The 26,382-nt window shown below is 39.6% G+C and overlaps 2 protein-coding genes across 2 annotated transcripts; both read left to right on the forward strand.

Moving 5' to 3' along the window:
* The first annotated feature begins 218 nt into the window (after positions 1–218).
* LOC136851071 (mucin-2-like) lies at positions 219–7,854 on the forward strand. Its single transcript, XM_067125042.1, has 6 exons — positions 219–444; positions 996–1,139; positions 1,271–1,927; positions 1,965–2,825; positions 6,360–6,494; positions 7,685–7,854. The coding sequence occupies exons 1-6, from the start codon at positions 219–221 to the stop codon at positions 7,852–7,854; spliced, it is 2,193 nt and encodes a 730-aa protein (XP_066981143.1).
* A 1,650-nt stretch (positions 7,855–9,504) lies between these two features.
* Positions 9,505–22,270, forward strand: LOC136851434 (neurogenic locus notch homolog protein-like). The gene is made up of 16 exons (XM_067125516.1): positions 9,505–9,635; positions 10,054–10,188; positions 10,612–10,746; positions 11,148–11,282; positions 11,668–11,802; positions 12,190–12,324; positions 12,698–12,832; positions 13,198–13,332; positions 13,706–13,840; positions 14,198–14,332; positions 14,690–14,824; positions 15,755–15,886; positions 17,074–17,202; positions 19,260–19,517; positions 20,254–20,517; positions 21,330–22,270. Exons 1-16 carry the CDS (start codon positions 9,530–9,532, stop codon positions 21,836–21,838), a joined length of 2,748 nt encoding a protein of 915 aa, XP_066981617.1. The 5' UTR covers positions 9,505–9,529; the 3' UTR covers positions 21,839–22,270.
* The last annotated feature ends 4,112 nt before the right edge of the window (positions 22,271–26,382 follow it).

Here is a 26,382-nt window from a genome sequence, read left to right on the forward strand (position 1 = left end):
TTGCCCGTTGGAGGCTTTTAAGAGTTTGGTATTATGCGAAACAACCTTTTCTTTGGTAAATGATGGTGAAGTTAGGAAGATGGAAAAAACTAGTTCAAAAAAATAGTCTATCAGGTGATTCTGTGCCTTGAACTCTCATGAGTGATGGACGATTTTCCCAACAACTAAATGCCTTGTACAGCACGTACTGTACGTATCCGGCAAGTGAAAGCAGTCACATGGCCATAACATTGGCAAAAGACTTTCCCCTCGAAAGCCATCACACTGTCACCGTTCTCCTTTCATTTAAGGAGGGCCCGGCTCATACGACTTCTTCGTGCGAGGATTTTGGGGGATCCTGCCTCGGTTATCTACCTGATGGCCTCTGCATCAAGCCTGGTGGCCTGATTGGTGATGGTGGTTGCGGACCAGGAAAGAGCTGCTGTGTACGTCCGAAAAGAAGAGGTATGTATGTATGGCCCGTTTTCATCTTTATCTCGACTGCTGGGTATATAACCTTGTTAGGCGGCTGCAGCACACGATTGTCCACTTGTTGAAAGCTATTAGCAATATGTTAACAGTGCTTTATGAAAATAAATATAAGTAACACTCAAAGTAGCTCTTTACACACCTTTCTTTCTCCCTTTTCCTTTCCTTGTTGCTGGGGACTGATTACGGGAATCAGAATTGTTGTCAGCATTCTAGAACAGGAAATGGCCGAAAGTGACTCAACTTTTGGGGCCATGTCACATGCTGGCTGCTGTCAACTTTACACCATGTAGCCAACAACCTCTGCGTTCGAGTAAAATTGAGGTCGTGCATGATTGGGAAAGCAGTTATCATTCAAACACGAACTTGCCCAACTTCAGTTTTGCCATGAAACTGACTGTGTGGTGCAGAGCTTGGCAATGTTTCATCTTTGAATGTTGCCATTACATAATGGATAATATACACTCCACCATGAAATCAAAATTCTGTCCCACGAAAATTACCCTCTATTCTCTTTACGCTACCAGCTAGAGCCACTGTGTGCCTCCAAGGTGAGTGCAGCGGACCTGGGACTGGCTGTTTCGACACGTGTGATGGAACCCTTAGTCCTGCGGGTTTAGGTGGTAATGTCTGTAGAGGCAGTACTACCTCACCATGTAGATGCTGTCAAGGTGAGTGTTCAGTAGTTGCTACTTTGACTATCCGAAGTCTTAATTAATGTTTGGGCTTGAAGGCTTTTCCATCTTAGATTTTGTTCTTCCTTATCACCTTTAGCGTCTGATTGTTGCATTTCTTTCACCAGGTGTAGTCACAACAACATCAACTTCTACAAGTACTTCAACCTCCACAAGTACCTCCACTTCCACGAGTACTTCAACGTCCACTAGTACTTCCACTTCCACAAGTACTTCAACACCTACCACAACTACTTCCACTTCCACAAGTACATCCACAAGCACTTCAACACCTACTACCACTTCCACAAGTACTACTTCCACAAGTACTTCAACACCTACCACAACTTCCACAAGTACTTCAACACCTACCACAACTTCCACAAGTACTTCAACACCTACCACAACTTCCACTAGTACTACTTCCACAAGTACTTCAACACCTACCACCACTTCCACAAGTACTTCAACACCTACCACCACTTCCACAAGTACTACTTCCACAAGTACTTCAACACCTACTACCACTTCCACAAGTACTTCAACACCTACCACAACTTCCACAAGTACTTCAACATCTACCACCACTTCCACAAGTACTACTTCCACAAGTACTTCAACACCTACCACCACTTCCACAAGTACTTCAACACCTACCACAAGTACGTCTACTTCCACAAGTACTTCAACACCTACCACCACTTCCACAAGTACTACTTCCACAAGTACTTCAACACCTACCACCACTTCCACAAGTACTTCAACACCTACCACCACTTCCACAAGTACTTCAACACCTACCACCACCACAAGTCCACAAGCACTTCAACACCTACCACCACTCCACAAGTACTTCAACACCTACCACCACTTCCACAAGTACTTCAACACCTACCACCACTTCCACAAGTACTACTTCCACAAGTACTTCAACACCTACCACCACTTCCACAGGTACTACTTCCACAAGTACTTCAACACCTACCACCACTTCCACAAGTACTACTTCCACAAGTACTTCAACACCTACCACCACTTCCACAAGTACTACTTCCACAAGTACTTCAACACCTACCACCACTTCCACAAGTACTTCAACACCTACCACCACTTCCACAAGTACTTCAACACCTACCACCACTTCCACAAGTACTACTTCCACAAGTACATCAACACCTACCACCACTTCCACAAGCACTACTTCCACAAGTACTTCCACAAGTACTTCAACACCTACCACAAGTACGTCTACTTCCACAAGTACTTCAACACCTACCACAAGTACGTCTACTTCCACAAGTACTTCAACACCTACCACAAGTACTTCTACTTCCACAAGTACTTCAACGCCTACCACAAGTACCTCTACTTCCACAAGTACTTCCACGCCTACCACAAGTACCTCTACTTCCACAAGTACTTCCACGAGTACTTCCACAAGTAATACTTCTCTTACTACAAGTACTTCCTCCAGCTCAGCTGCAGGAATAACCACTACTTCAACTACAACAACCACCACCCCAGGGCCGAACACAACTCAGAGTACTTCTACAACAAGAGTATCATCTCCCAACAATTCTCAAGGCTCGACAACTCCTCCAAGTACAGCTTCAGAAGTATCTAGCAGTAGTGCTACTCCGCCTACTTTCACGACAGTCTTCCCTGGACCAACAACTCCCTCGGGTAGGTTTAATCAAATGTCATTATCTGTCAACTCATCACAAAGAATGGTGCTTTAATTATGTAGCATGTGTAAAAGACACACAGACACACATGCATATATATATATATATATATATATATATATATATATATATATATATATATATATATATATATATATATATATATATATATATATATATATATTTGTGTGTGTGTGTGTGTGTCTGAATTTATGTTAACCAGAGTTACCTTATAACTTTTCAGTTTTTCTTACTTTTTTGATACGCTTGTCTTGACAAAGCCTAAGATTCAAATGAAGAACTTCTGACGTGGGTTTCAGTTCCTCATTGGGCGAGCGGGTTCCGTTCTCAGCTACCACTCTGTTGGCCGCGAGTTCGAATCTCCGACCGGCCAATGAAGAATAAGAGGAATTTATTTCTGGTGATAAAAATTCATTTCTCGCTATAATGTGGATCGGATTCCACAGTAAGCTTTTGGTCCCGTTGCTAGGTAACCAATTGGTTCTTAGCCGCGTAAAATAAGTCTAATCCTTCGGGCCAGCCCTAGGAGACCTATTAATCAGCTCAGTGGTCTGGTTAAACTAAGGTATACTTAACTTTTTGACGTGGGTTTCAGTATCTCTTTATGTGTATATATATATATATATATATATATATATATATATATATATATATATATATATATATATAAATAATATATATAAATAATCAACACAATCACGTGTGGAACAGAAATAAATTTCTGACTCACGTCAGGATCGAACCCAGGTCTCTCATGTGAAAGGCAAGGGCGCTATCCACTAGGCCAGTGATTCTCAAACTGGGTGCCGTGGCACCTTGGGGTGCCACAGACAGTGCCTAGGGGTGCCGCAAGATTGCCATGAGTTTCGTCTTGGCTAGATCATCTCAGTGAACATTTGCAAAAAAAAAAAAAGGTTTGCAGAAGTCTTCATATAATTATTATCAGTGTGTCTACTCTAATACGTTCACACACATATGTATGTATATATATATATATATATATATATATATATATATATATATATATATATATATATATATATATATATATATATATATGTAGTATGGAAAATAATTTTATTCATTAAATAAGAAGTTAATTCATGCGATATGGTAGGATGCTGAAGAAGGGGTGCCACGGTAATGATTACATTAGTTAGGGTGCCATCACTCAAAAAAGATTGAGAACCTCTGCACTAGGCCATACAAGTCTAAAAGCAGTTGGAACCTGAGAGCAACTGCACCCAAGGAATTACCTGGGCAAGCTAAGTGCTTGCATACCAGCGAGTTTTCCCCAACTTCCCGACTTAGCAATGACCCAATTGACAGCATTTCATTCGAATTATCCCTTCTGAGTGAAGGTAATTCCTTGGGTGCAGTTGCTCTCAGGTTCCAACTTCTTTTAGACTTGTATGGCCTAGTGGATAGCGCCCTTGTCTTTCACCTGAGAGACCTGGGTTCGATCCCGACGTGAGTCAGAAATTTATTTCTGTTCCACACGTGATTGTGTGTTGACTATTTCTATCTTATTCACTCAGAAGGGATAATTCGAATGAAATGCTGTCAATTGGGTCATTGCTAAGTCGGGAAGTTGGGGAAAACTCGCTGGTATGCAAGCACTTAGCTTGCCCCAGGTAATTCCTTAGGTGCAGTTGCTCTCAGGTTCCAAGTGCTTTTAGACTTGTATGGCCTAGTGGATAGCGCCCTTGCCTTTCACCTGAGAGACCTGGGTTCGATCCTGACGTGAGTCATTATAATTATTATATATTATTATATATATATATATATATATATATATATATATATATATATATATATATATATATATTTATACACATATGCATATATACATATATCTATTAGACCTTTTAAAATTTTGTAATGCAAAGGCCAGTGGAAATACGAACCTAATGTCCTTATATAGTGCCTGCCCCTAAAGACAGACCTGGACTCGTCTCTTGAATAATGGAATCAACTGTATAGTCCAAGTACTGCTGATTTTTCAAGACTAAAAGAGAAGGAGAGTTTGATAATCAGTTTTAGCTTGGTGGAGCAGTGGACAAAACAGTTCCTGTAGAGCAGAAAAGAGAGGCAGCCCACCTCATGAGGGACAAACAAGGTTTAGAGAAGAGTCAGTGGTAAATTCGTTGGTTAAGTGAAGTCACCTTGTTTCAGTCTTACCAAGAAAGCAAACAAGACAGAAACATCCCTAAATGGGTGCTGTTAAATTTCAGTAACGAGGATAGAGAATAGAATATATGAAACCATGACATAACAGCTGGGTTCTTGAAAGCAGATTTAGGAAGCAGATTTAGCCATTGGAACATTGTGATTTCTCACCAACAAATTTGGAGCAACCTGAACGGCCAGGAACTTACTGTCTCCTACGTGGGCCTGATGTGGAACGGAGCTACCAATCGGGGCATACTTTGAATTCCTTCCCACCCCTCATAATTATGAGGAAATTAAGAGTAGCAGATGGATGAGAGAATAGGAACGCTCATGGAAAGAAATACAGAAAGTTTGCTGGTAACGAATGGAGCAAAACCCATGGAATTTGTCGAAAGGCACAACAAATTGATATTTCTGTAGATTTTAGCTTACTGTTATCCTAGAAGGGAGATTCGAGGATCAATAGCGTACCTTCAGTTGACTTGTCTTACAAGAGGCACAGGCCCAAAATAAAGCTTAGGATAAGATGTTTGAAATTGTTGTAATGTCTGGAATTGATGAAAGGTGACATTACTAGACAACTAGATTTCAGAGGAAAGACTGAGGGAGACCGAGACGAGGACAGTGTAATGGTCAAGAGAGGACAGGCTGGATTCAAGACAGATCACCTGCCGTGTAAAGTACCCTCTTTAATGTTACCAGTTTATACCCCTTGATAGTGCTCATTTTATTATGCAGTGATTGGCACTATTTGCATTGAGAGAACATTGGCCTTTCCTAGTTTTCGCGGCCTAAAAGGCAGCTGTATTCGTTGCGTCGTCATAGAGTTCACTATAGGCCTCCTTCTTCCAGGCGCTGTAGAGTTCTGGTTGAAAATGAGAGCCGGTGAGACGGTCAAAAGTTCCAGCTAGATTTTAAACGTTTGATTCTTTTATTGTACCTTAAAAAGGCTATAGTTGATTTTTCTGCTCCACTTTCTGTTCACTATATTGAACAGCAGTCATGCACTCACACTAGTGTCACAACAGTTTTGTTTAAATCAAAAACTATGGCTGCAGACAAAGTTCAGTTGGTGACACTGCTATGGCTTAGCTAGACCTGTGTTATGGCCAAGTGCTTAGCGCTGTGTAAAGGCTGTGATAGACTCCATTTCTCCATTTTTGAACTCTGGTTACTTTGGTTGTTTTGTATTGGTTTCAAACAAGAATTAAGCCAAAAGAATTTTGGCAGGGACCTGCATGTGTAATTGTAATTTAGCTGAATTTACTTTGGTGGCTTTGAGTTTTAATGTATAGTTTCTTGAAAGTTCCCCATTGACAGCAGTTTGTTCTCCTAATAGGTGGAGAATGTCAAATAGGTTCTCACTGCATGCAGGAAAATGGTATATGTCGGAAGGAGATGTGCCATGGGGATGAGAAGGAGATGTATGGCGGTTGTTATGGAAAAGGATGCCGCTGCTGTATCCCATTTGCAGGTGAGACCTTTCAACTGAAGTTCATTATTTTAATTGTTATTATTATTATTTTAATGGCTGCTAGAAACAGTGGAACGAGGAGAATGTGGGTGATTCTAAGAATAATTTTCATAGACCCAGGACAGGAAATGATCTGTCTGAAATGAAAAAAGTGTCGTGGCTTACTGAGCTTGACTGTTATGGCACGCAGTCTTCCTCTCTCCTGAAATAGGATGACAGAAAGAGTTTTCCTTAAAGACCAGAATTCAGAGAATGAACAAAGGATCTTTGCTCTTTGTCTACAAATGGTTTCTACATGTACGAACAGTATTTCTGGTGTGAAGATAATGGAGGCAATAAAAACTCGCTGAGACATACTTACGAATACATACTTAGTGTGTACGTGTATTTTATATTGACTCATGCTTCGTGCCGCCATTGTTCCCTAGTTCTTTTAGTATGTAGCATTGTGTCTCACAATCCCATAGATACTGTGTCTAGGAGTAGAACTCGAGAGTCAGCTGATTCGATCAAGTTCACTCATGCCATTCACTTCAGGGTTGTGGAATTTCCATTAACATTTAATCTTCATCTGTAATAAAGGCCATGTTTTCTTCATCCATTCAGAATAAAAAGAATGTTTATCACTAATTGTCTCTCCGGCAATGTAAAATTTGCATTTAGAAAATATTGACCTGTCTTTGTTTTCGCCGTGAAAGAGGCAGTTGAATTGTCAGGTGTTCTTATTAGGAACAAAGAATTTTGATTGAAAATGAAAGTCAGTGCGACAGTCGAAAGCTCCAGCTAATATTTAACATTGATGCTTTTAAAGGGTAGTGTTTTTTCTAATCACCGTATTGCACAGTAGTTTTGCATTGACACTAATGTCATAACAGTTTTCCTCGGGTCAGGAACTGATTGTCCACAAGCCTCAGTGTGTTAGACTTTAGTTGGTGATGTTATGACGTGGCTAAAGACTTGAAGCCTAGTGCCTAGGACTACTAAAAAGCTATGATATACTTCGTTTTTGAATTCTGGTTACTGCATGGCTTTTTTTGTATTAGCTGTAGGCCAGAATTTAGTCATTTGAGTTTTGACGAGACTCTACAGGTATAATAGTCATTAGTTTTCATTTATTCATGGTGGTTTTTAGGTTTTTTTTTTTGTAGTTTCTTGAATGTCTCACTGGCATCATTTTGTTCTCCTAACAGGTGAAAAATGCCAAAAACTTCCTCAGTGCCTGAATGAGAGCGGCATATGCCGGAAGGGGATGTGCTATGAAGATGAGAATGAGATCTTTGGAGGCTGTTACGGACACGGATGCCGGTGCTGTGCCCGTTTACAGGTAAGATCTTCGAACGGAAGAAGTTCTCTGTTTTAATGACTATTGTTTTCATGGTGTTGCGGAGGACAATAGGACCGTCAGCGTAATGACTACCTATCCCAGCTGTCTGAAGCAGACAAATGAATAGAAGGTGGGTGGTTCTAAGAATTATTCGGACAGGAATAAGGAGCAGAATTCTGAAAATTAAGTATATCTTAGTTTAACCAGACCACTGAGTTGATTAACAGCTCTCCTAGGACTGGCCCAGACCACTGAGCTGATTAACAGCTCTCCTAGGACTGGCCCGAAGTCTGGACATTGTGTGGAGAGAGTCAGTCGCCGAACAGGAAAGTCTGAGGACTTGGGGTTTTCACAGGCCAAGAGCAGGGAGTGATCTGCCTGAGATGAAGAAGTGTCGTGAATTACTCGGCTAAAAAGTTATGGCTCACAGTCTCCTGTTTTCCTGAAACAAGGTGACGGAATACATTAGTTTATATTCCCTAATGTACGAAGGGTCAATCCTCTTTGCTTACAACGATTGTTTATAGTTAACAACGATATTCACAGGGCAAAAACGTTCAAAATTTAACTGAAGTGTTACACACTAAGGAATATCCACGTCCATATGTGATGTGTGAACCCATACTATATTCATGCATCTGCCTTTACTACTTAGTTCTAGTAGGTGTGATGTCTCACAATCCCATACATACTCTATATGGCTGTAGAACACTTAGAGTCGACCAGTTTGACAAATCCTTCATGCCATCTACTCCTAGGATGTGGAACAATCTGCTTAACTTGATGTTTTGTAAGCTAAGCCAACCTAACCTGCCTCTTTTTCAAAGGGGCACTTTCATATTATTTTCAAGAAATGGAAATCAATATTCATTACAGATGATTTTTGGCATTGTAAACTTGGTATTGAGAGAACTTTTACCTATCCTAATTTTAGCTATGAGAAAAGTAACTGTATTCATGGCGTTGTTAGAGAGTTCACTTTTAGTTCTTCTTCCAGGGAATGTGGAATTCTGGTTGAAAAAAAATGAGCCATTGAGACTACCCAGATCTTTAGCTAAGTTTCTAATGTCGTTGTTTTCGTACCATAAGAAGACTGCGGATTGTTTGCTCCGTTATCTGTTCACAGTATCATGCAGTAGTTTTACATTAACTCTAATGTCAGAACAGTTTCACCTGCGTCAGAAACTATGGCTGCAGACAAACCGGGGTGTTTAGCCTTTTCATTTAGCAAAGTTCTTCTTTGGGAGAGTCGGTAGAGTTGTGGGCTAGCACTCGCTAGGCCCGAGTTTGAGTCTCCGGCCGGCTAATGAAGAATTAGAAGAATTTATTTCTGGTGATAGAAATTCATTTCTCGCTATAATGTGGTTCGGATTCCACAATAAGCTGTAGGTCCCGTTGCTAAGTAACCAACTGGTTCTTAGCAACGTACAATAAGTCTAATCCTTCGGGCCAGCCCTAGGAGAGCTGTTAATCAGGTCAGTGGTCTGGTAAAACTAAGTTATACTTAACTTTAACTTTTATGACTTAGCAAGAGTTAAGGGTTACAGCAATGTGCTTAGCATTGTTTAAAGGCTATGATATACTTCACTTTTGAACTCCGGTTACTGCATAGCCGTTTTGTATTCAGCTTTAATGTAATTTCTTGAAAGTTTCTCAAGGACATAATTTTTTTCTCCTGTAAGGTGAAGTGTGTCAAAGGCTGCCTGTGTGTATGGCTGGGAACGGCACATGTCGGAAGGAGATGTGCTATGACTATGAGAAGGAGATTCCTTATGGCTGTTCTGGAAATGGGTGTCGCTGCTGTGCTCCGTTTGAAGGTTAGAACTTTGAACAGAAGTTCTTTATTTAGATTACTATTAATTTAAAGCAAATTTTGTATGGAAGATCACGTTTGTGACTTTATCTAGGTCCCGCCTGATGGACAAAATCAAGTGAAGAGAAGATGGGTGGTTCTAAGAATCAATGTGAACAGGAAAAGAAAGAGACTTCTGAAGTTTGCCATTAACCATAGTTAGGGGTTGTACCTCATTGATTAGCACTGCAAAAAATGGTATGATATATTTGATTTTTGGACTTGGGTTTCTGCTTGGCTTTTTTGTATTGGTTACAAACCAGAATCAAGTCACTACAGTACATTTATAATTATATTTTAGCCGAATTTACTTCGATTGGCTTTTAGCTTTAATGTATAGACCCTTGAAAGTTTCTCAGTGACTTAGTTGTTTCTCCTGACAGGTGAAGTATGTCAAAACCTGCCTCTGTGCACGGCTGGGAATGGGCTATGTCGGAAGGAGATGTGCTATGGCGATGAAAAGGAGATTCCATATGGCTGTTCTGGGAAATGGTGTCGCTGCTGTGCTCCGTTTGAAGGTTAGATCTTTCAGCAGAAGTTCTTTATTCTAATGACTGTTACTTTAATTACATGTCAATAAGAAGATCACATTGATGACTTCATCTGGGTCCTACCTGATGAAAAAAATAAAATAAGCAGAAGATTGTGGTTTCAAGAATAAGTGAGAACTGAAAAGTTGCGAGAATTATGAAGTCTGGCCATACTGTAGCTAGAGTTGAAATTTTATTTTAGTGCTTAAAACTACAAAAACATCATGCTGTATTTCCTTTCTGAACTTTGGTTACAGCATGCCTTTATTTTTTACTGTATTGGTTGCAGACCTGGTGTTAATCAAATTATTTTGGCAGGGAACTACATTTACAACTGTATTTTAGCTGAATTGACGTAGAGTGGCTTTTAGCTTTGATGTTCTGATTTGTTACTTTTTGCCCTTCTAACAGGTGAAGAATGCCAAGGGCTTCCTCAGTGCATGGCTGGGAATGGCACATGTCGGAAGGAGATGTGTCATGAAACTGAGAAGGAGATCACAGGCGGCTGTTCTGGAAGTGGATGCCACTGCTGTGCTTTGTTACAAGGTTACATCTGTTCAACAGAACTTGTTTGTTTGATTTCTGTTATTTTAATTGCATTTCCATAGGAAGATCACATTGATGATTTCATCTGGCTCCGGCCTGAAGGAAAAAATAAGTGAACAGAAGATGGATGGTTTTAAGAATAATTGGGAACAGAAAAGAATGAGAATTTTGAAGTTTGGGAGTAGGTAGAGGTAGGGGCAGTATTGCAGATCTTAGCACGACAAAGATGCTGCGATATATTTCATTTTTGTAAGGGTTGCTGACCAGAAGTCAGTAAAATGATTTCAGCAGGTAACTGCACTTATAATTGTATTTTAGCTGAATTCATTTAGAGTGGCGCTTAGCTTTAATGTATGGTTCCTTGGAAGTTTCCCAGCGATATCATTTTGTTCTCCTAACAGATGGAGAATGCCTAAGACGTCCTGTGTGCGTGGATTTGGGTGGCATATGTCGAAAGGGGACTTGCCGTGGTGATGAGGAGGCGATCACAGGCGGCTGTTCTGGAAATGGATGCGTCTGCTGTGCCCCATTCGATGGTTAGATCTTTTAAATGACTATCATTTTAATGGTAATGCCTATAGGAAGACCAGATTAATAACTTTATCTTGATCTGACTAGGTGGAAAAAATCAAATGAAGAGAAGATGACTGCATCTAAGAATCAATGAGAACAGAAAAAGGGAGAGAATTCTTAAGTTTCGGAGTAGCTGCTTAACACTGTAAAAAGGCTGTGATATATCTCATTTGTGAATTGTGGTTGCTGCGTTTTTCTAATTGTTTGCAGACCAGAAGTCGAATTATTTTGGCAGGGAACTGCACTTATATCGTTACTTTGTCTGAATTACCTTAAGAGCGGCTTTTAGCTGCAATGTATGGCTCCTTGAAAGTTTTCCAGTGACATCAGTTTTTTTACTCTTATCAGGTGATGAATGTCAAAGGCTTTCTCGGTGCATGGATGCGGGTGGCATATGTCGCATGGAGACGTGCCGTGAAGAAGAGAAGGAGATTGCAGGCGGCTGTTCTGGAAATGGATGCCACTGCTGTGCTCCATTTGATGGTTAGATCTTTGAACAGAAGTTCTTTATTTAAATTGCTGTTATTTTAGCTTTAAGTCAATAAGGAGATCACGTTGATGACTTCATCTTGGTCCAACTGGGTGGAAAAACTGAAGTGAACAGAAGTCATTGGTTCTAAGGATCACTGTTAACAGAAGAAGGAAGAAAATTCTAAAGTTTGGCAGTATCTAGAGTTAGGAGTTATCTCCTGTTGTTTAGCACTGCAAAAAGGCTATGATATACTTCATATCCGAACTCTAATTGGGGTATTGTGTTAAATTATTTCGTAGGGGAACTGCATTGTTAATTGTGATTCAATGAATGGATTTTAGCGTTAAAATATGGTTCCTTAAAACTTTCTCAGTGTCATCAGTTTGTTTTCCTACCAGGTAATGAATGTCAGAGGCTTCCTCAGTGCATGGATAAGGGTGGTATATGTCGGAATGAGATGTGCCGTTTAGAAGAGGTGGAGATCGTAGGCGGCTGTTCTGGAAATGGGTGTCGCTGCTGTGCTCCGTTTGAAGGTTAGTTCTTTGAGCAGAAGTTCTTTATTCTAATGCCTATTATTTTTATTACATGTCTGTAGGAAGATCACATTGATGACTTCATCTGGGTCCGACCTGAAGAAAAAAATGAAGTGCACAGAAGACGGTGATATTATTAATCACTGAAAACAGAAAAATTAAGAGACTTCTGAGGTTTGGTAGTAGCTAGAGTTAGGAGTTAGGCTATGATGTTTTTCCTTTCTGTGGTTGCAGACCAGAATTCAGTCAAATTATTTGGGCAGGGAACTAGATTTATAATTGTGATTTAGGTGACTTGACTTATTTTGGCTTTTAGCTTTAAAATATAGTTCCTTGAAAGTTTCTCACTGACATCAGTGTGTTCCCTTAACAGGTGAAGAATGTGAGAGCCTTCCCCAGTGCAAGGCTGGGAATGGCACATGTCGGAAGGAGATGTGTCATGAAGATGAGACGGAGATCACAGGCGGCTGTTATGGAAACGGATGCCACTGTTGTGCTCAAGTTGTAGGTTAGTACTTTGAACAAAAGTTCTTTATGTAAATGATTATTTTAATGTTGTTGTCGATAGGTAGATCACGTTAAAAACCTTACCTAGGAAGTAGTCAAATAAATAGAAGATGAATGGTTTCAAGAATCACTGGAACAGCAGCAGGAAGAGAATTCTGAGGTACATCAGTAGGGAGGGCATATTCAGTCGCGAAACAAGAAAGCCTGTGAACTTCTGATTTTCACAGACCAAAATCTAGTCTCATGAGTTTCAACAGGGAACTGCATTTATAGTTGTATTTTGTCTGGATTTGCTAAGGGTGACTTTTGCTTGACTGCAGTTTCTTGAGAGGTTCTCAGTGACTTCAGTTTTTTTTTCCCTAACAGGTGAAGAATGTCAAAGCCATCCTCAGTGCCTGGCTGGGAATGGCGTGTGTAGGAAGGAGACGTGCTATCAAGATGAGGAAGAGATCTCTGGTGGCTGTTCTGGAGATGGATGTCGCTGCTGTGCTCCATCTATAGGTTAGTTCTTTCAATAGAAGCTCTTTATTTTATTGAAATTACTATAATGTCAGTTATTTTAATGCCAATGGCATTGTCTATAGGAATTTCCCGTTAATGGAAAATGAATGGTTTTCGGAATTATTGTGAACAGCAGAAAGAGGAGAGCTCTGAAGTTTGGCAGTAGAGGAGAGAGTCTGTCCCTAAAAATTTTCTGTCCCTGAACTAAAAATTTTAAGGCTTGTGATTTTTTCAGTCCAGAATTTATTCACATGTAGTGCGACAGAAAACTGCATTTATAATTGAAATATGTCAGAATTTACTTAGAGTGACTTTCAGCTGTACTGTATGTTATTGAACGTCTCTCATTGACATCGGCTTCTTCTCCTAACAGTCGAAGAATGTCAAAGCCTTCCTCAGTGCCTGGCTGGGAATGGCGTGTGTAGGAAGGGGACGTGCTATCAAGATGAGGAAGAGATCTCTGGCGGCTGTTCTGGAGATGGATGTCGCTGCTGTGCTCCATCTATAGGTTAGTTCTTTTAATAGAAGCTCTTTATTTTAATGAAATTACTATAATGTCAATTATTTTAATGCCAATGGCATTGTCTATAGGAATTTCCCGTTAATGGAAAATGAATAGTTTTCGGAATTATTGTGAACAGCAGAAAGAGGAGAGCTCTGAAGTTTGGCAGTAGAGGAGAGAGTCTGTCCCTGAACTAAAAATTTTAAGGCTTGTGATTTTTTTCAGTCCAGAATTTATTCACATGTAGTGCGACAGAAAACTGCATTTATAATTGAAATATGTCAGAATTTACTTAGAGTGACTTTCAGCTGTACTGTATGTTATTGAACGTCTCTCATTGACATCGGCTTCTTCTCCTAACAGTCGAAGAATGTCAAAGCCTTCCTCAGTGCCTGGCTGGGAATGGCGTGTGTAGGAAGGGGACGTGCTATCAAGATGAGGAAGAGATCTCTGGCGGCTGTTCTGGAGATGGATGTCGCTGCTGTGCTCCATCAATAGGTTAGTTCTTTCAATAGAAGCTCTTTATTTTCATGAAATTACTATAATGTCAGTTATTTTAATGCCAGTGGCATTGTCTATTGGAATTTCCCGTTAATGGAAAATGGATGGTTTTCGGAACCATTGTGAACAGCAGAAAGAGGAGAGTTCTGAAGTTTGGAAGTAGAGGAGAGAGAGTCTGTCCCTGAACTAAAAATTTAAGGCTTGTGATTTTTTTAGTCCAGAATTTAGTCACATGTAGTGCGGCAGAAAACTGCATTAATAATTGAAATATGTCAGAATTTACTTAGAGTGACTTTTAGCTCTACTGTATTTTATTGAAAGTCTCTCATTGACATCGGCTTCTTCTCCTAACAGTTGAAGAATGTCAAAGCCTTCCACAGTGCCTGGCTGGGAATGGCGTGTGTAGCAAGAAGATGTGCCATACAGATGAGAAAGAGATCCCTGGCGGCTGTTCTGGGGATGGCTGTCACTGCTGTGCTCCGCGTGAAGGTTGGATCTGCCAACAGCTGTTCTTTACTTTAATGACTGTGCTTTTAATGGTATTGTTAATATTAATTTCATGTTAATGACTGTCTAGGTCCCAACTGATAGAGACAGTGAAATGAAATTTGTAATCACTGTGAACAGCAGAAAGAAGAGAATTCTGAAGTTTGGCCGTTGAGGGGGAGAGAGTCAGTCGCCTAACTTGAAAGGCTAAGGCCTTGTGATTATCACAGACCAAGAGGAGGAAATGATCTGCTTGAGGCAAAGAAAGTGTCATGACTTACTCGGCTAAAAGGATATGGCATGCAGCCTTCTTCTCTCCTCCAGTGGGATGACTGAATACATTATTCCGTTTTTCCTGAACACCGGAATTCTGTGAATGTAGGAAGGACGTCTGCTCTTAGTTTACAACAGCGTACAACTCGAGGGTCGACCAGCTTGATTAGTCTTTCATGCCATTTACTTCTCGATCAGTTCAGAATAAGATGCAAATATTATCATTAATTTTTTTTCAGCAATATAAAGTTTACATAGAAAAACCTTGGCCTATCCCAACTTTCGATGTGTAAAAGACAAGTGTATTCATTGCTTCGTCAAAGATTTCACTTTCAGCTGTTTTTTTTGTAGGGACTATAGGATTCTGGATGAAAATGAGTGTTATTGAGACACTTGAAAGTTCCAGCTAATTTTTTAGCATTTGACGCTTTTATTTCACATATCAGGGAGGTTGTTACTGATTTTTCTGGTCCATTTTCTAACCACGTAATTGTGCAGCAAATTTGCATTGACACTAATGTCATAACCTTTTTTTTATTAAGTCATTAATTTCGGCAGGGAACTGCACTTATAATCGAAATATTTCTGAATATGCCTAGAGCAACCCTTAGCTTGATAGCACTTTCCTGAAAGTCTCTCATTGTCTTTTTCTCCTAACAGGTGGACACTGCCAAAGCCTTCATCAGTGCATGACTGGGAATGGCGTGTGCAGGAAGATGTGCCACACGGACGAGAAAGAGATCCCTGGCGGCTGTTCTGGGGATGGCTGTCACTGCTGTGCTCCACCTGAAGGTTAGATCTTTGAACAGAAGTTCTGTGTTTTAATGACAGTTATTTGGATGGCATTGTCGACAGGAGCTTCACGCTATTGACTATGCATGTCCCACTTTGATGGAGACATTGTAATGAATGGGGGGGGGGTTTGGAATCATTGCGAACAGCAGAAAGAAGAGAATTCTGAAATTTGGCAGTAGAGGGGAGAGAGTAAGGACCAAGAGGAAGAAATGTTCTGCCCGAGACGAAGAAAGTGTCATGACTTGCTCAGCTAAAAAGTTACGGCATGCAGTCTTCTTCTGTCCTTAAATAGAATGACTTAATACATTATTTGGTTTCCCTGAGGACCAGAATTCAGTAAATTTACGAAGGACCTTTGCTCACAACAGATTTTATATATAAGAACAATATTCAAAGTGAATCAGCGGTCAACATTTTCTTGAAGTGAAAATGATAGACAACACAAACATGCCGGATATTACTTACAAATGGCATGTCTCCTCGATCAGTCCAGAATAAGAAATGAATGTTGCTATTTTTTTTAGCACCATAAAGTTTACATGGAGGAAACATTGGCCTATCCTAACTTTCGTTCTTTAAAAGGCAAGTGTATTCTTTGCGTCGTCGAAGCTTTCACTTTTAGCTGTTTTTTCAAGGGGCTATAAAATTCTGGTTGAATGAGGGCTATTGAGACTTGACAGTTCCTGCTAAATCTTTAACATTTGGCGATATATTGCACTATAAGGAAGTTGTCTATGATTTTTCTGGTCCATTTTCTAGTCATGTTATTGTGCAGCAATTTTGCGTTGACACTAATACTATAATCATTTTTTTAATATAGTCATTAATTTCGGTAGAGTACTGCATGTATAGGTGTAATTTGTCTGAATTACTTACGGAGGCTTTCAAGTTAAGCATACCTTAGTTTAACCAGACCACTGGGCTGATTAACAGCTCTCCTAGGGCTGGCCCGAAGGATTAGACTTATTTTACGTGGCTAAGAACCAATTGGTTACCTAGCAACAGGACCTACAGATTATTGTGGAATCCTAACCACATTATATCGAGAAATGAATTTCTATCACCAGAAATAAATTTCTCTAATTCTTCATTGGCCGGCCGGAGATTAAGGAGGCTTTTAACTTGACTGTAGTCTCTCGAAAGCTCCCCCACTGACACCATTTTTGTTCTCCTAACACATGAAGGCTGTCAAAGCCTTCCACAGTGCATGGCCAAGAGTGGCAAGTGTCGGGAGGGGAGATGCAAAGATGATGAGAATGAGATCCATGGCGGCTGTTCTGGATACGGATGCCACTGCTGTGTTGTGAATGACGGTAAGGCCTTTGAACAGAAGTTCTTCATTTTAATTAAAACCATCTTGAACGTAATCGTGATAGGAATTCCACGATAATGACCTTCTTGAGCGCCCACCAGAAGGAAGCAATCAAATGAATAGAAGTTAGTTGGTTTTGAGATTCACACTGAATTTTACTATAATAGTGTGTCATCATTCACCCATTCATTATCAATCATATCATTAATTTTATATGTCACCTTCATTGCGGCGCTGAATAATCCTGATGGGTTCCGGCGCCTGGTCTTCAAGACCTAAATTTCATAGTCAATCAATCAATGAGAAAACCAGAAAAAAGGTGAGTTCTGAAGTTTTGCAGCTGAGAGGAGAGTCAGTCGCCGAATTTGAAGGTCTAAGGACTTGCGTTTTTCAAAGGCCAAGAGCAGGAAATGATCTGCCTGGGATGATAAGAAAGTGTCACGACTCATTCGGCTGAAAAGTTATGGCATACTGGCTTCTTCTTCTCTCTTTAAATGGGATAACTGAATACATTACAGTATTCGGTTTTCCCTGAAGACCAGAATTCAGTGAATGAACGGAGCATTGTATTGCACCTGCCCTGGTTTTTTTTTTTTTTTTTTTGGCCATGCCCTTAGGTTATGTTAGGTTAGGTAAAGGTTAGGTTAGTACCTCCAGAATAATTTGCGTGTTGGAAACATAACGAGATTATGTTCAAGAAAATTCTGTTGTTAGTTTTTAAGAGATGGCGCCCCACTTTTTTTTCGGTCCTGGTACTCGGTTACATCTCGGGAAAATGCGTATTAATATCATTATTATTTACAGCTCCTTATTAATAACATTATTGGCCACAACTTCTTATTTATATCATTATTATCCGCAGATTCTTATTAATAGCATTATTATTCACAACTCCTTATCAGTAGCATTAACTACAACTCCTTATTAATATTATTATTCACAACTCATTAATTTCATTATTAATCAAACTCCTTATTAATATCATTATTATTGACTCCTCCTCCTTAATATCATATAAATCACAACACTTTATTAATATCATTATTGATCACAACTTCTTATTAATATCATTATTATTCACAGCTTATTAATTTCATTATTATTCACAACTTATTAATATTAATGTTATTCACACTTCTTATTAATATCATTATTAACCACAACTTCTTACTAATATCATTATTATTCACAACTTATTAATATCATTATTATTCACAGCTCCTTAGTAATATCATTATTATTCACTTTCCTCATTAATATCATTATTAATCACAACTTATTAATATTATTATTCACAACTCCTTATTAATATCATTATTATTCAGACTCCTTATTAATATCACTATTAATCACAGCTTATTAATGTCATTATTATTCACAACACCTTATTAACATCACTAGCGTAAGCAGTTTATTAAAACAACGTAAATTAACAAGTGAAACGAACGCATATATCAAAGTTAATACACAAATAAAGAGACCATCTCTCTCTCTCTCTCTCTCTCTCTCTCTCTCTCTCTCTATATATATATATATATATATATATATATATATATATATATATATATATATATATATATATATATATATATATATATATATATATATATATATATATATATATATATATATATATTATATATATATAAACATTAAGCTACAAATGTCCGTTAATATCCAATTCGCTCTACCTCGGAAATAATATATTTTCATATATGTTACCCAAAGGGAAATTTTTTTATTGTCGAGCCCACGAGACGACGAACTTATTATCAACCAAAAAAAAACTTCCCTTCGGTTAACATGTATGAAGATACATTATTTCCGAGGTAGAGCGAATTGGATATTAAAGGACATTTGCAGCGTGATGATTGTATATGAATCACGGTCATGTGATAAAATTCATTCGTATATATGTAAGTTTCATACGACCATTTTCCTTATCACCGTGAAAAAGTTAAGTAAACCTTAGTTTAACCAGACCAACACCCCGTTTTCTTTACCCGAGTCACCCGCAAAGAAAACGAGAGAGTAAAGTCCAATTTGCGAACCCCTCAGCAATGAAGCCGTGCAGAACCAAGTCCAGCTGCAGGAAGAAGGGGGGCGAGTGCCGCCAGAAGTGCAAGACGAGCGAGGTGGCCATCAAGAAGGGCTGTAGCGGGAAGGGCTGCACCTGCTGCGTCAAGTACATGGCGTGCCCGGCGTCCAAGGAGTGCACGAGGAAGGGAGGTCACTGCTGCAGCAGGGAGAGCTGCAGAGGCGGTCGCTTCAAGCAGAAGCTGTGCAAGGGCATCAAAGGATGCGGTTGCTGCCTGCGTGAGTATTGATGGGTTCTGTTTCATCTTGCGGGCTTCTTTGGAACCAGAAGGACGGGTCCTTTGAACCGAAGTATGGGTCTGGCCAAATTTATATTCCGCCATGCTTTTGTGAAACCCGAAGTATGGGTCTGGAACCCGAAGGACGGGTCCTTTGAACCGAAGTATGGGTCTGGCCAAATTTATATTCCGTCATGCTTTTGTGAAACCCGAAATATGGGTCTGGCCAAGTTTATATTTGATCATGCTTTTATGAAACCCGAAGTATACTGTAGGTGTGGCCCAATTTATATTTCTTCGTGCTTTTGTTTCGTCTCCGAAACGTCCTTTGAACGGAGGTATGGGTCTGCCCCAAATTATTTTTCACCACGCCATTTTGCATCATCGAAGCCTCTTTTGAAATCGCTTACCACGCGATCCCTGCGCTCTGCCGTTCAGAAACCTCTGTATTTTCGCAACCTGACTCGATTTTATAGTCATATCCTTTAGCAGTAATTCGTGGCAACGAAACGAAGACATCCTATGTTTGTCACCGCCGTCATTTTGAAATTTGCAGACACGAAATGTTTCCGCTTCGCGTTTGTTTGAATGTTTATTTTATGCGAGAAATTAAAGGCAGTGCTTGCTAGCTGTCTAAATGAAGCGTATTTTCTGAATAGGTAGTAGAATTAGGATAAATTAGCTGGAACAAGAGCAGAGGAATGACCTCTCTTTCTCTCACCTCCTCCATCCCCCAGCGGAAAAGGAGAGGAAGTGCAGACCCAAGAAGAAGTGCAGCAGGGCGGATGGCAGGTGCTCCCCGAAGTGCGGGGCGGGCGAGGTCGAAATCCGTGGTGGGTGCAAGGGCAAGGGCTGCAAGTGCTGCTGCACGGAGCCCCAACGGCCCTGCCCCATCACGCCGAAGTGCAAGAGGGCAGGAGGAGTCTGCTGCGAGGAACACAGGTGTTCCGGAGGACCTTTCATGCGCAGGCACTGCGGTGAAGGATGCGGATGCTGCCTGGGTGAGTCTTGCGCGTATGTTGGGTGAAACTGAAGCAGCGTGTTGCTGTTTGGGTATGAGTTTCATCTTGAGTCAGAATAAATCCAGGAGTCAGTCTAGGACTCACTTGTGTGAGTCTTCAGTGAGATAAAAAAAAAATGATGCCGTTTGGAATAAACCAGGACTCACTTGGGTGAGTCTTGAGTGAGAGAAAAAAAATGTGATGCTGTTTGGAATAAATCCAGGTCTCACTTAGGTGAGTCTTGAGTGAGATAAAAAAAAAAGTAAGATGATATTTGTACTTAGTCTAGGACTCGCTTGGGTGAGTCTTGAGTTAGATAAAAAAAATGTGATGCTGTTGGAATAAATCTAGGACTCACTTGTGTGAGTCTTGAGTCAGATAAAAATAATGTGATGCTGTTTGTACTTAGTCCAGGACTCGCTTGGGTGAGTCTTGAGTTAGATAAAAAAAAATGTGATGCTGTTGGAATAAATCCAGGACTCACTTGTGTGAGTCTTGAGTCAATAAAAAAAATATGATGCTGTTTGTGCTTAGTCCAGGACTCACTTGGGTCAATCTAATCTAGAGGGAGATAAAAAAAGAAATAAAAGAAATATGATGCTGTTAGGTCACCCCTCTCTGGGATGATATGAAGTAGCCACACGTCAATTACATCCCGTTTTCAGACACTTTCCACGGAAGACTTCAATACCCACATAATGTTTTAGACATCGCTTCCCCTTATTAGAAGTCACACTTGACAGAACGTACGGAATTGTTCTCCAGTGGCCAGACACGCCCTCTCTAATTGTATCCGATCTCACCTTCCGCAGGTAAAATCCTGGCCCGCAATGGCACGGAAAATTCTGTCCCAAGAGCTGATAAGGACCAGATGAAGACCATCGCACTGAAGAAGGGCGGAAAGAGACAGAAAGGAGGACCATCAAACAAGAAAGATGACGGTAAGAGGAATGGAAAGAAGGAGAAGAAGGAGAATGACAAGAGACCCAAGATCACGGAGAAAGGAGGCGTGAGGAAGAAACAGCGAAGTGGAATGCGCAGTCATAAGAAGGGAGGAAAAAACGAGAAGAACGGAAATAAGAATAAAAATAACAGACCGACAGGACAGAGAGCAGGCAAACATAAGAATGGTCTTGGTAAACCAACGCCGCTCAGAAAGGACAACAAAGGTCCGATAGGAAAGAAGGAAAGCAACAAGAACGAGAAGAAAAGGAAGCAAAACAGACGGAAGAACGGAGGCGACAAGAAAAAGAAAGCGATCCAGAGAAAGGAAAACAACGTAGAGAAAGAGAGGAGACCCGAACGGAAGAAAGGACAGTAGATGGGAATAAAAGGACGGAAAAGCATGTACAAAAGGAAGAGGAAAGAGAATAATCAAAATAAGAAACAACACAGGATTATATAGGTCAGCCGGTGACGGAATTGACGAAGAGAGGGAATAAGTCGATAAATCCCTGAATGGATGTACATAAAAACGAACAAAGAAAGAAAATACATCGGGTTAAAATACGAAACGGATCAAGAGACACACAAAACGAGTAATCAGGGACGCACAAAGATAAGATGAAATGAGCAAACGCTTTCAGAATCTTTGTGATATTACATCCCGTCTGTGGGACAGAGTAGAGACAGTCCTCCCGGCTGACTAGACAGTAATTATATTTGTCAGAAGGCAATCGAAGATAGAGAGTAGTAAACCGACTGTCCTGTTTTGAAGACCGCTGGAATTTTCTTGTACTCTGGTTTTATCACTTAAGGCTATGCTTTATATTTTATATATATATATATATATATATATATATATATATATATATATATATATATATATATATATATATATATATATATAATAGAATTTAATCTTTTTATTTATACATTTGTGCATTTGAATGTGTGTATTTGTCTATTTATAATTATTGTTTTCTGAATACTGTATTGTTGAAAGCATTCAATAACGCTGTTTTATTTCGTCCCCTTTTATAACGTCTGCTCCATACAGATAAAACAAAAATCTCGATTGCTAGAACTGCGAAAATCTTTTACTATACTGGGCCCTAATCTGGTGAGAATGACAATGGGTCACAATGAGACCAAGAATCAAGCAGAATCAGTAAGAAGTTTCTGTATTTTTCAGGTGGAGAAGAAACAAAGGCGGATTTTAGTTGTTCTTGCTGATTAAGGTGGCCTCACGCCAGCAGGGGCTCCTGCCCATAAGGCATTCCGTAGACGCGGCTAGTAATACCTTTCATAAAACTGGCTAAATGATTCAGGAAATACAGAGGAAGGAAGAGAAACCCAGTGTAGGGTTTCGAAGTCAGGCGCCTCCTAGTCCCTGCTGGTCGACAAAAAGGAAAAAGAAAGGAAAATAATGAAAAGTGCCATCAGTTACAAAATGACAAAATCACAATGGCTTCCCCTGGTGGGGCATGGTAAATGTTACATTATGTAACTTGAGGTTTAAGATAAAAGAATTAACTAATCACAACTGATAACTAGTAAGTGTAATTACTACTTGAAAACATTACAAGAAAAATGCATAAATTATGAATAATGAGCAAATAATAAAAATTTATTTGGCAGTTCATTTCCTGCAGCTTTACCGGTGGTGGTTATCCAGCATCTGCAAGAGAGAGAGAGAGAGAGAGAGAGAGAAAGAGAGAGAGAGAGAGAGAGAGGTTTTTCTCTTGGAGCAGCGAAAGAAATGTCAGGATACCTCTGCCGATCCTCCTCAAGTGTTAACTAGTCTGTACCAGGATTAATAGAGTGCTCTTTTAAAACTGGTCTGTACCCTTCTCCTGCAAGCAGACATTACCATCTTTCTTCCACGAGTCAAGGGTCTTTTGGTTTCTTCCGTTATAGGCTACCAGGCTCTTTCGCAAGTGTTCCATTCAAAGGGCATAGCTCCTTCCACTCCAGTACAGTTATCTGTGCTGATAAGGAACTCCAGACAGTCTTGTCTCCAAAAGAAAGCGCGTCCTCCACAGTGGGACGCAACCCTTATACATCGGAGCCCTTGAGTTGCTCGTTATGAGGCCCTTATCCCAGTCATTGTATAGGGATATCGTTTTGAAAAGTGTTCCATCTTCCCCTTGCATCAACGAAGAGAGCCACTTGGCACTTGGAGGAGAGTCACTTGGCACTTGGAGGAAAGTCACTTGGCATTTGGAGGGTTGGAGATCTCTCTCATTTTCGTTTGTACAGGAGTTTGTAGCTGAGACTCAAAATCCGTCAGCTCCGGACAGTAGATTTGAGTTTCTGTTTCCTCCCTCCATGATTTTGTAGGTCATGCCCCTGATGAGCTGTTGCTATGTTCGGTCCGATCTCGGAAGTGCTACTTGAAAAGAACGAAAATACCCTTAGGCCGGGGTCTTTCCGTAAGCACCGGCCGTCTTCAGAAGGAAGAGTCGAAGAATGCAATTTCCTTCTGGTCTCGTGATGTGATTACTCGGGCTTACGGTTCTGCTCCGGAGGAGTCGGACCTTCCCTAGCCTTTCGGAAGAACTTGTCGGTCCAAAATAAAAATAATTTGAATAGTGAACTTAAAGATGAAATATCTTGAAGTCTACAAACATGCTGTATATAAACAGACATTATTTTCATCAAAGAGAAATAAATAAAAGGAAGGTATCGAATGGAGAATGAAAAGCATGAATAAAATAAACGAGGGATTTACAGATGACGTTAGGAAAAGTTTGTAAAAAGGTAATAAACATGCCCTAACTTACCTAGAAAAACATGAAATAATACAAAGCAAAATTGGGGTTATTGTAAATGATAAGTAGCTACATTAATATAGTTACATTATGGTTATCCCAAATTCGAAAAACTGTATGTGAACCGGGCAAATCAAGGAAAAAAAAAAGCTTGTCAATGGCTATAAAATATCAGACTACGATGAAAATAAGATTATGAAAAATGGTGTCACTTAGATTCTTCGACGAAAAATAAGTGAAATGAAAGTTGTAAGGTTTTGTTTGTTCTCAAGATCTAGAACTAAAGAATAACCGGGACTGAGAAGCATAAAAGATGTGTTAGCAGAGAACATAATTTTATTGACTTATTTTTTGTATTTTTTTGTAACTAGGCCTTCACTTTTTTCCACTAACAGGCTTGTGCTGGAGATATCTATGGCTCTTTTCTTATAAAATGGTACTGTCACAGCTTAAGGAGACTCCTGAAAATAAGAAATATTTAAAGTCGATAAAAATTGCTAATATAATATAGCATACGGCTTTCCGGAAGGCAGAGGAGTAATCAGTCTGGAAGTGAATGTTAGGAAGTACTAGCCAAACAGGTTAACTCTTGAGTTCATGACTCCCCTGTAATATCTGTGGGACGAGGGTAAGCCCCATTGCATTACTTTTTCATAATTATATTACTGTCATTATTATTAATAATAAATAGATGGTTTAATTATATACTATTAATGATAGTGGAAGTCATATTTTCATGAAAAAAGATCACACAAACGTTGCTTACCCGCGGTCCAAAGATAACATACGGGAGTTATGAACCCAAGAGTCAACTGGTTTAGCCAGTTCCCCCATACCTTTCACTTCCAAAATGAAGATTTCTCTCCCTTCCTCTGCTTTTCTGAATCATTTCACCTGCCTCTTTTTAAGAGAATGGCCACTCATCATTTAAGACGAGACGTCTATTGATTCCTACTTTTCGTGTTTGCAAAGACTTAAATGTCTGTATAATAACCATAAAAAAAGATTTTTACTGAAGCCACAAAAGATTAGCAGGTTTCCAGTTCAGAAAGAATAGAGCAGTTAACAGAGGACCCGTTTTCTAAAACCTGCAGGGAACTTTCAGGCAAGAAACCTAAAATTTGTTTACTGTTGTAGACACCGAGACGGGCGAGTTTTCCCAAGACCAAGGTCCTAGCTCAAAACCACCCAGAAATAGCCCATCCCTTAAAGAAGGTATTTATGGCCGTCGATTTTCGAATAATGACAGCCCCACCCTTCAAAAAGAGAGAATTCCACATTCTGGAAGTGGACTAGTATCAGCAAAGAACTCCATAAGGAAGCATTATAAACGTGTATGAAACTCGCTGTACACATATTACAAACAGGTTGAAAACGAGTCAGCGACGGTAAATTGGGAAGGAACCTTCGGCGAATGCCGGATGATCGTATGAAGCATTGGTTGGACCTACCAATTTGTCATGACTTGTATTCAGCATGTATGTAATGTTTGAGTGTGTGTTTATTACATGTTTTATTGTAGTGTGGACGCACCCTTAGAGTGCCCGGTGTTTATATAATTTTAACATGGAAAAGAACGAAAGCGAGTCGAACTTGAGGTATGCAATAGGCATACTGTCTTCCACTAAGAAATCCGCCCTTCTCACTGGTCCATATAGTCGCCAAGCCCGTAGGAGACCCTCCAAATCACAGCTATTTCACCTTGGATAAGCTGATCCCCATTACGTAGCTTAGTGCCTGAGAAAGAGAAAATTCACCACTTTATTCATTCTGTAATTATTGAATCGCGGATGGATCCCCTGTGCATGAAACCTCCACTAGGGCAGCCACCTCGTAGTCTTGGAAGGATTGCTTATTAGCAGTGCGTTGATTGCCTTACATACACTGTGCCAATCAACGTCTCTCTTTTTAAATTATATATATATATATATATATATATATATATATATATATATATATATATATATATATATATATATATATATACATATATAATATATATAAATGATATATATATTTATATATATAATATATATATATTGCATGTATATATGTAATAGTTTAACTTTATTTATTAATAATAAAAATTCATATAATATATATATATATGTGTGTGTATGCTTTGGTGTGTATTTATATGTATATGATAGTT

This window comes from Macrobrachium rosenbergii, chromosome 23 (assembly GCF_040412425.1).
Source record: "Macrobrachium rosenbergii isolate ZJJX-2024 chromosome 23, ASM4041242v1, whole genome shotgun sequence".
NCBI lineage: Eukaryota > Metazoa > Arthropoda > Malacostraca > Decapoda > Palaemonidae > Macrobrachium > Macrobrachium rosenbergii.

Bases quoted from the DNA above. Each gene is read 5' to 3' on its own strand.
- LOC136851071 (XM_067125042.1), top strand. From the start codon at position 219: ATGGCCATAACATTGGCAAAAGACTTTCCCCTCGAAAGCCATCACACT. The intron at 445-995 runs GTATGTATGTAT...TTACGCTACCAG, and splicing joins TGTACGTCCGAAAAGAAGAG to CTAGAGCCACTGTGTGCCTC. The intron at 2,826-6,359 runs GTAGGTTTAATC...TTCTCCTAATAG, and splicing joins TGGACCAACAACTCCCTCGG to GTGGAGAATGTCAAATAGGT.
- LOC136851434 (XM_067125516.1), top strand. From the start codon at position 9,530: ATGGCTGGGAACGGCACATGTCGGAAGGAGATGTGCTATGACTATGAG. The intron at 10,747-11,147 runs GTTACATCTGTT...TTCTCCTAACAG, and splicing joins CTGCTGTGCTTTGTTACAAG to ATGGAGAATGCCTAAGACGT. The intron at 13,841-14,197 runs GTTAGTTCTTTT...TTCTCCTAACAG, and splicing joins CTGCTGTGCTCCATCTATAG to TCGAAGAATGTCAAAGCCTT.